Source organism: Primulina tabacum, chromosome 1 (assembly GCF_025594145.1).
Source record: "Primulina tabacum isolate GXHZ01 chromosome 1, ASM2559414v2, whole genome shotgun sequence".
In the NCBI taxonomy this organism is placed as follows: domain Eukaryota; kingdom Viridiplantae; phylum Streptophyta; class Magnoliopsida; order Lamiales; family Gesneriaceae; genus Primulina; species Primulina tabacum.
In genome coordinates this window covers 1,106,127-1,116,533 of record NC_134550.1, presented here as the reverse complement: position 1 = coordinate 1,116,533, position 10,407 = coordinate 1,106,127, and the positions used below count along the sequence as shown (strand labels likewise).

General features: G+C 36.0%; 2 protein-coding genes across 2 annotated transcripts; one reads left to right on the top strand and one right to left on the bottom strand.

The window, feature by feature from the left end:
- Window positions 1-2,282: 2,282 nt before the first annotated feature.
- LOC142545445 (uncharacterized protein At5g39865-like) lies at window positions 2,283-4,586 on the bottom strand. The gene has a single exon (XM_075652673.1). It carries the CDS (start codon window positions 3,775-3,777, stop codon window positions 2,425-2,427), a length of 1,353 nt encoding a protein of 450 aa, XP_075508788.1. The 5' UTR covers window positions 3,778-4,586; the 3' UTR covers window positions 2,283-2,424.
- Window positions 4,587-7,503: 2,917 nt separating this feature from the next.
- Window positions 7,504-8,863, top strand: LOC142515341 (homeobox-leucine zipper protein HAT7-like). The gene is made up of 2 exons (XM_075619795.1): window positions 7,504-8,178; window positions 8,696-8,863. Exons 1-2 carry the CDS (start codon window positions 7,840-7,842, stop codon window positions 8,819-8,821), a joined length of 465 nt encoding a protein of 154 aa, XP_075475910.1. The 5' UTR covers window positions 7,504-7,839; the 3' UTR covers window positions 8,822-8,863.
- Window positions 8,864-10,407: the final 1,544 nt, after the last annotated feature.

Below are 10,407 nucleotides of genomic sequence, written 5' to 3'. Positions count from 1 at the left end.
TGACCGACTTTTCATCTTCTCGAGTGACCTTGTTCAATTGACGAGGTGCATCTCATCCGTCCATTTACTTTGATATCAACGTCTAGAATTGCTCTTCTCCTGCTCATTAATACTAACCGCCTAACCTCATGTTACAATTTTGCATAATCGTGTTCTTGTTCTCCTGTTCCTATGATTCCGGCATCCTTTGTTTCTCTACGGCAAATGTGTTTCCTCAATTCTGGTCACTTTCTTCTCTTCTTCATTTTCGTAAGTTTTTTTTCCTTCTAAACATGTCAAGCTCTACATCCTCCACTTCATGTGCCAATGCACATGGCTCCTCGGACCTAGAGTCTGCCACATTGCACTCTTACTCTAACCCCTCTGCATCCCTTAATATCCTCTCCCCCACTATCTTTAAAAAACCAGTCATCACCCTTCCTTCCGAGAAATCCCAAAAATTCAAAAATGTCCACCAAGCTATCGGGCGTTCCAATGCCCAAGAGAAGGGTAAGGGCAAAGTCTATGAACCGAGGCCCCAGGTACCCTATGACTTTCTACTATGACAGTACTCTATGTCCGGGGGTCGACGAGGACCTTCAGTTCTCGGATCTCTCATTTCTTCTTACTAACTTCTCATTCCTGGTCCCTCGAACAGAGCTGACAAGCCCCTGGAAGGGTTCTATACTTTTTTCGGGACCAAGTCCGTAGTGGTCATCAGTTTCTCATCCCTTCTTTCTATATCGAGGTGGCCTGCTTTCTCGAGGTCCCTTGAAATCAACTTCATGCCAACTCCTTCCGCATAATGGCATTGGCCTATGCGCTCTTTAAAATGCATAATATCTTAAATAATCCATTCCATTACTTCTTTCTATGTGTTTTGGCGACCATGCCTTTTCTCTGACTGCTCGAGTAAACAATCGATTCCTTGATGACAACTCATCTTCTACGAAAGGCCAGAAAGGACTATACTTTTCATTCCGAGATAGTAGATCTTCAAAATCCAAGGGCAATTTCTTTACTAGAGACCAGAAAAAATCTCTTTCTTAGAGTCTCCGTGTAAAAGCTCTGATTTTAATTTTAGGAACACATGATGATACTTCCAGAGCTACTTTGTTAAACTTGTGGATATACACCCACAATAACTCGTCCCCACTCTTCTCCACCTCGAACATTCTAAAATCGTTCTTATATTCCTTGCAGCTACTGAGGTGATGCAACAAAATGCTATTGAAATCGTCGAAACAGTGGAAACTCTATGGTTCGATTTTGTCAAACCATCATTGGGCCGAGTCTAACAATGTGATCAAGAAAGCTTTACACTTTGATTTTGTCATCGTAGCAATGCAGCATGACCATGTTCTCGAACCGAACCAAATATTCCTTTGGATTAGTGTTCCCGTCATATTCTCTAATTTTGGCTGACTTGTAATGGACACGCGAGGGTTCATCCACTATTTGTATGAATAATGGACAACCTTTTGGTTGGACCATGGGAACTCGAGACGACTTGATTTGTCCTTCAAATTTCTTAACCTTTTTCTTAAATCTTCCAATTCTTCGGTCATGATAAGGGCTTTGAACCTTCTCGAGAGCTTTCTTCTTTCTTTTCCTTGTCCCGGGGATGAGATTCATCCTCATATCTTTTTCTCTCGGTGTACGTGACAGTTGCTGGGAGGCAACTTCTATGCTCGTGTTCACCATGAACTTTTCACCTGCTAGTTAACAACTCTTTAAGCATCATATGTATTACGCTTATGTTTTTATGGATGAATATTTTTACTAAAATATAAACTTGTGCATGGACTTATTTAAGAACGGGGCAACGAACACCCTTGCACGAATTAATAATCCTACCTACCATCCAGTAAAGTTCGAAAATTGTATATTATTCTATAATCTTTTCTTTTTCTTCTCAAATGTTTACATGTGCTTATGTTTTCATACCAATTAAAAAAATTATTGAAAAAATAAAATTATAAATATTTTGTTAATTAGTATAAAAAATAGTTGTACATTTTCCAAAATTTAATTAACATAAAAAATCATATGAAACGGTTTCAAAACTCAATTTTGTAAAATAAATATTTGATCTGACTTATAAAAAAATATTACTTTTCAATCTAATGTTTTCACGGATATTTACTCAAATTTTGAAATGTTTAACCTGTCTTGTTGGCTCTAGTCCGATCGATGCATTTAATTTTCATAAACCTAAAAAATAAATAGAAAAGCATGCTTCTCAAACTGGGAAACATGGTATAGAGAAATCATCGCAAGGCTTAAACAACAGCCAAGAACTAGAAGAAACTAAATATTTTTATAACAGAAAATCTTATTCTCCTGCCCAAAATCAATCAATACTCCGCGCTGTACAACAAACAAACTCACAAAAGGGAAACCAAAATCCTTGACACCGAAAGAACTCATTCACTGAACAAGAACTCAATCACAACAAACCGGACACAGTACAAGTCCATTTTCATTACACTCTTGACATCTACGAAAACCGTATTCCTGCTCGTTTTCTTCAGTTTCTTCTTCGTCATCGTCTCCCTCGTAATAGATTTTACAACTCCCCGAACACGTCTCACAAGGAACAAATCTAATATCTCCACATACTTCACAAACATGACCATTTCCACTACCTCCTTTACTATAGTCTACAAACTCGCACTTTTCCACCATCTTTTCGAGCTTTCCCTCCTCGTTTAAACGCCGTATTTCATCGGCCCCGCCAATGTAATTCTCCCCCAGAAAAACTCTAGGCAAGCCAACACTGTGACCAAACTCCCCTCTTAACAACTCCTTTAACTCATCCTTGAATCTTGAATGCATTGATACATCTCTTTCATCAACTTTAACTCCTAATCCCTTTAAAATCACTCGAACATGACAACAATCCTCATACGTCTTCCTCACCCCTCTAAGGCTCGTAAAATATACAATCAGCTTGTGTTTACCACGAGGCACGCTGTTGTTCATAGCCTTTTCATACTTTTCGTCATCCGTTACATCCAAAGCACGATCCTTACCAGCCAAGGCCTGTTCTTTTTTACTACCCAAGGACCTGAGATAAAATGGATTGGCCGGAGGGAGATCCTCTAGAGATTTTCTGAATTCCGCAATCACCTCAGTATCGAATTCAGATACCATAGAAGTGTCATTGGAATTAGAATCATTATCAGCCAAGTTCAACCACGAGGGCTTAGGTGATGCAGTGCCATTTTCTTGCACTCTAGGAGTGGGTTGATCATCCATAGGAGACAAACCAGAATTTCGAGGGACGTTGAACGAAAAGCTGCGAAAATGATGAACCGAGCGAGGAGGACTGACATCTTCAAGACCCTCCATCATCTCCCAAGCATTGATCATCTCTGGCTCTCCCGGAGGCGTTCTGACTGGTGTTTTAGGAATAAATTTCGGGATTTTTGCATTGAGCGTTCTAGACCAAGTCTTGGCCTCAATCATACCCATCGCAAATGCATCTTTAGCTGATCCTTCTGAGCAAATTTTGCCCCCATTTGGTCCATTGCTAATCAAGGCCTTATCCGCTATAACACTATGATTATGTATCAACAGAGCCTGATCCTCGTTTCCAACATTTACAATACGATTCTGAATCGAAGGATCAAGCTTCAAAGAACCCAACGTGGATGACTTAAGAGCCACCAGATGATAGCTATCCCCTGTTCCATTAGGTGGATGGTGAACGTGCATTGAATACGTTCTCCTCACCGGAATATAAGGCGCCTGGCAGTTCTGGCAGACCTTTTCTTTCGAAGATCCACAACCCATTATCAGAAAAAGAAAAATATCACACAACAATAAATGATCAAGGCAATGTAAAAAAAATAAAAACTTTAAAAATCGACAGTTTTATCGAAAGTTGTAAGTAAAAAGATTAGAGGATGAAGAAACATTCCCATAAGAACTAGCTGGCTGTACGTAATATATTTGTTAAATATTCCAACAAGCCTTTTGAAAAATTTATAAAAATAATCCGGGGAACAGAGATTTACGCGCCTGGAATCGAAGGATTAAGAAAGAAACACTAATAAAATACTTAACATCTTAGAGGGAAGAAACTGGGTTTGCAATTCTCTGCAAAACACGGCATTGAATGATGTAATCATCATGGGAAAACGAAAACTCGTCACACCGAGAGAAAAAAAAAAGAAGAGAAACCTTTCGATCAAAGGAAAACACCAAAAATTGAAACTTCAGATCATGATCAACAAGAAGAGACAGGAGATCTTCGATGGGCAATAGATAACAATACTGAATCAGATAATTTGAATCGAGAAGCAAAAAAAAAAAAAAGGAAGTCAAAAAACCAAGAAGCTGATGAAGAAGAGGCTCTTTATCCAGCAACTTGTTCCTTTTTTCACCTCCCTTTTGGTTTCACTTTTTCGTCGCCGTGGAAGAATAGGGAATGGGAAGGTAAAGAAATGGGATTAACTGAAAAGATACAGCGATGAGTGCAATGAGTGGTGCTGCACAAATTGCAATAGAAAGATTCAAAGAAAGCCGTCGGCTTGGTGGATAATAATTTATTGATTTTTGTAGGTGTGAAATAAAGAAATTACGAAGCACCAAAGAGCCGGCGATTGTGGGTGAGCGTGGAGAGAGAGTTCCATTTTGTAGTTTTATTTCTAGAAATCTCATAAATTTACATTACCCACGCTTCTTATTATTCATTAGTTTTTATCTTCAAGGTACACAACTTTACGGGGTCCAAACAAATCGAGCGTGAGTTGGCTCGAAAAACATGGTTTGAAATTATCAAATTCGAAAATGTTAAAACTAATTTTGAGTTAACTAAAATATTTTATTCGATAGTTTGATAATCGTTCGTGAATTTTAATAATTTTTTAATTTAATATATATATCTAATTTCTTAAGTATTTATTTTCGATTAATAGTTCTAGCATTCCAACAACATATTCAAATATTTTGAGATAAGCAAAAACTTGCGTGACACGGTCTCACGGATCGTATTTTGTGAGACAAATTTTTTATTTGGGTCATCCATGAAAAACTATTACTTTTTATGCTAAGACTATTACTTTTTATTGTGAATATCGGTAGGGTTGATCCGTCTCATAGATAAAGATTCGTGAGACTGTCTCACATGAGACTTACTCTATTAGATAAACTCAAACTCGAGCAAATTTTTTTGAACTATTCGAGCTTGAATAAATCAAATTCAAACCATAAATTTTTCTCTAGATTCAATTTGCTTATATAATATCCAACAAAAATAAATACATGCTAACTTAGGCAATACCTGAATTAAGAGTGTATTTTTCAATTAAATATCTGAAGGAGTTATAAATTATTAATACATAGCTAGCGTAAGCATATGTGAGATAATAATTTAATTGGCGTTATTCATAGGGGTGGGTACGGTACGGTATATCGGTATGGAAAAATTCCATACCGATACCGATACCGAAATTTCGGTATACCGCACATTCGGTATACCGAATTTTCGGTATGGAAAAAGTTCATATCGGTATCATACCGACATCGAAAATTTTGTCGATATACCGACATTTTTTAGGTATACCGAACTTAAATTTTTAAAAAAAATAATAAAAATTATTTTTGGTATTTCAGTATATACCGAAATACCGAAAAAAATATATTTCATACCGATTTTTTTGGTAAGTACTGTATTTTTTTCGGTACGATTTTTCAATATCTCATTATTTCGATATTTTTTCCCACCCCTAGTTATTCACTGTCCTTCCTAAATTTCAATAACGCAACTGGCCTCATTTATTGCCCCCAATACCTGTAAATATTAAATAATCTGATAACGTATATCATAGTATCGGCCCGTGACACACTATGCCAAAACTTTATCTGATAATAATTATAACTAGCACCAAGTATACGCTTTACATGCATGTCAATATAATATCAATATATATATATATATATATATATAGAACAATTTTGAAATTAAAACTGAAAATTTTAAGATTTTTAAAGTTTCTTAGATTTTTTTACATAAATTGATTTTTCATGGAAAAAAGAAATGACGGTTAAGGAAAAAGAAAGAAAGTGTTTCAAGGATTCTAAAATTACATCAAAACACTATTTTTTTTCCCTATATTATGACTGTATAGGATAAATGTAACTCGAAACATTTAAAACTAATAAGTGAATAACCTAATCAACGTATTTAGATGAGTGATGCTACATATACGTCAATTTGTACGACACAAAAAATTAATTTGTCAAAATCTCATTATACATTGCATACAAAATATCGCGATATAAAATAATTGTAAATATCGATGTAACGATATATTGACTGTACCTTTAACATTATTCTATTTTAGTGATGCTACATGTACAACAAACAATTTTTACATTAGAAAAAATTCAATACAAAAATTCAATTTATCACAATCTTATTATACATTGAATACAAACTCTCATATAAAATAGTAAAATCTCATTATATAATACTAAAATATCACGATACAATTGATATAAATATCGTTATAACTTATATGATATATTGGTCGTACCTTTCGCATTATCCAGATTTAATCTATGTATTTTCCTTATACAACGTGGAATAGATTATTTGAACAAGCCTACTTTTCCGAATGAAAATTTCACAAAAAAAGGAAAAATCAATTTAAACCATAGGTTGAGAAACATTAATTAACATAATAATTCATGTAACATAGACACTGATAGTTTGCATTTAGCATTGAGTCCATCCATATATATTCTATTCCCAGTTTAGCTGCGTTAGTCCTCACCCAATTTTCGTAGGTTTTCTTTGTTGAGGAATGGATCTCCGATGAATCGGTCCTAGAACTTGAAGTTTAAATATTTCTGTCTTTTGCCAAACAATGCCTTTGTGCACAAGGTTTTTATTCAGTAAATGGTTAATTAAGCACAATTGTTACCAAAGAAGATTAAAAAATATATTCTACCATAACCAGTAGCCTTGCCGGACAAGCTTGATCATAAAAAAGTTGCTATCATAAATCGAATCCGTGATCATTCGACCCTCGTGTTCACCTATTACACAAACTTGGACATCTCGTAAAGACAACATGAACTCTTTTTGTATTTCGAGCTGATGATTTTAATCTCTGTCACTAAATAGTATAAACATAAATACATTGGAGTAAAATATGGAACTTAATATATCTAAAGAAATTATTTGCCCAAACATACACAACATATTTTGATTGAGAATTTAAAATCCACATATCCAACCAGATGCAATGTAATGGGATGCGATTCTGGTTCAAAATTAAATATGAAAAACAGACCAAATATACACCCTTAATTTGCAACCATGATTTTACATATATAATGTTAAAATAAGGGGTATAATCCGAAATCACATGCAACAGTATCTTTGAAAAATGACGTTTTATTTAATATAATGCAGCCAGCCAAGTAAACATTATTATGAATATAATTTAGTTCTATATGCAAGTAAACATTATTTTGAGCATTATATAATTAACAGTTCACGTTTCTCTCCCTCTCTCTTTGTCTCAACTGTGATTATCGCTGGCTACCCATGTTCCCACTTCAAAATCTCTACTTATAAACTAAGAAATTCTTTTACTTATATATTGAGCTTTCACACACAAACACGAGTAAAAAGTGTGATTTTCTTGGTTTTGATCCATGTTTGGGAACAATGAAGATAGCCATTTGGCCTCATCGTCATCCTTTGCTCCACAAGACTACCATGGCACTTTATTTTTGGCGATATTTTAGTAACTGAAAACCAAATTTTATTGCTAAATCTTGTCGAATTTTTTCAGTAGGTGTTGCACAGTTCATGATGAGAAATCCGTGTCATATCCGGGGATGGATAGGGCTGAGGAATTGCAGCCGGAGGATGATATGTCGGACGACGAATCGCTGTCTCTTGGAGAGGTTAAGAAGAGGAGGCTGAGCCTGGACCGGGTGAAGGCCCTGGAGAAGAGCTTCGAGTCGAGAAACAAACTGGAGCCCAAGAGGAAAATGCGGCTCTCTCGGGCTTTGGGGCTGAAGCCCAGGCAGATTGCTATATGGTTTCAAAACAGGAGGGCTCGATTGAAAACTAAGCAAATGGAGAAGGATTACAATATCTTGAAGAAACAGTTTGAGGCCATTAAAGCTGAGAATCGTGACCTTAAATCCCTGAACAAGAAACTTCAGGCTCAGGTTTCATTTATATGGTTGTAAATGCATTACAATAATTTGGCCTTTCATGATCATATGTTCTAAGTTTTTCTACTGCATGGTTTCATCATGTTCGGGGACGAATCCGACACAAAACCAGGAGGATGATCCCTTTTCTTGAAATGAAAAAATTTAGAATTATATGTGTGTTTTTGTCCAAAGGTTTAAATATTTCTACCAAATTCAAATGAGGGAGACTTGGTTTAATGAGTAGGTCTCTTGTGAGACAGTCTCACGAATCTTTATCTGTGAGAAGGGTCAACCCTACCAATATTCACAATAAAAAGTAATATTTTTTCATGAATAACTCAAATAAGAGATCCGTCTCACAAAATACGACATATAAGACCGTCTCACACAAATTTTTACCTGGTTTAATATCCCTGAGTCATGCAATGTTTTACTCTTTACCTCATTCTTATTTTCTTCGAAAAAATTATGACCGTTGGGTTACAATTTTTATTGATTCATGCATAATGGTTGGACTATATATTTGCAGTTGTTGGCTCTCAAAAGTGGAGACTCAATCGGGTCGGGTGCTGCAGACCTCAACAGCACATTATATACTTGTAAAGGTAACCAAAAAGCTGTCATTTTGCCGTCGTCGAATGTTGTACCTTGGTGATACCCTCTGTAGGCTCGAGCCATGGGAACTGGATGATCCCGAGTCATGTATTAGGTCCTGACAAATGTTGGGCCGGTTCGATAATAGCCGAACAAATGACTGCCAGATATATCATCTCCCTAGGCTTCCAAAAGCCAGGCTTCCAAACGAGTCCCTAGGTGATGGCTCTCTATTCAGGTTATCTCGATAATAACACCTCACTCGAGTGCACAAGTATGTGATAACTTATCTTGGTAATCATTAGTGTCAGAATCGCATGGCTTTGATAAGACGAAAGGGACAAATTGACGTGTCAGAGAAGTTGGTGTCAGAAACCAGGGTATTAGCAATCATTTTGTCATAATTAGTAAGTGATAACTGAAAACAATGTTATCACTGACTTTCTTTCTTTAAATAACTTCATATCATTTACTTTATAGATTTTCTTACACCATTGGCACAACATTTATTTTTGCTACATTGATTTTCCTCATTCACCTGCTGTCTATAGCATCGGAGTGGCCACATCGGACATTCCTCCGACGCCCATTCACGTGGTCATCTTCGTGTTTGCAGATCAACACCAACTTTGCTCGGGAGCAAGACATCTAGTCTTGATATATCTCGATGTGCTCTCATCTCTTATCATTTACATAACCTGACCCAGTAAAATTGCGTACGTATCTTGCACCCATTTTTACCCGGTCACATCATATCTCCTTCTGGTAGCTTAGCTTGACACAATTACTACTCCACAGCATATCAAGGCGAGATCATCATCTCTAGGGCCCGACCGCAGCTACGAACGAAGGTTTTTGCAATGTTTTTGGTGGCATAGACGAAAACCCGGAAATTTGCCCTTGGCCCGAACTACAAAATTTATTACAATAATCGAACACAAAATTGGCAAGTTGTCTGTTCATGGATTGTATACCAAAATGTTATATATGCATTTTTTACACAGAAGTAATCAAGAACTGATTAATTATGCAGTTTTAATTTTGCTTTCTTGATATGTGTGTGTGTGTTTTTTTTTCCTGAGAGAATTGATAAATATGTTTTGGAATACTTAAAAAAGATCACACAAACGATTGTTGTATCATATAATGATAATTATTTATTCGTTTATTAGTAAAGATCCATGTTGTTTTTGCAAATAGCAAAGGCATCCGTCGTTGATTTCTGGCGGTCTACTCTGGGAATGAAGTAGAATGATGATGCCCCTCTGCCGCAACATCAATGACCATAGAATTTTTTTAAAAAAAAATTGCATTAAAGAATGTAGCCTTCAGGGGAGGTGACTATAGCAACCGTTACAGCATTTTGTAGAAGAATGTTGTAAGTTTGGTTATCCTGATCTCCTTTCATATATCCCCAAGATGTCTGTTAGCTAATACCCAATAAAAAAACTTTTCAAGTTCACGTAAGACCAAATATTTGTTCCTACGCCAAAAATTATAACTGAGAGACAATTAAAATTCAATTTTTTAATCCGTAGATTGGAGCAAACATTACGTTCCAATACTTATCAGTAATCACAGAATATTGCAGAAAATTATTGCCCCAAATTGCATAATCGAAATTTACGGGGGTCGGACATGTATGTA

What these genes read in the sequence shown, in the direction of transcription:
- LOC142515341 (XM_075619795.1), top strand. Translation starts at nt 7,840, where the DNA reads ATGGATAGGGCTGAGGAATTGCAGCCGGAGGATGATATGTCGGACGAC. An exon ending in ACAAGAAACTTCAGGCTCAG is followed by an intron (nt 8,179 to 8,695) that starts GTTTCATTTATA and finishes ATATATTTGCAG; the next exon opens with TTGTTGGCTCTCAAAAGTGG.
- LOC142545445 (XM_075652673.1), bottom strand. Translation starts at nt 3,777, where the DNA reads ATGGGTTGTGGATCTTCGAAAGAAAAGGTCTGCCAGAACTGCCAGGCG.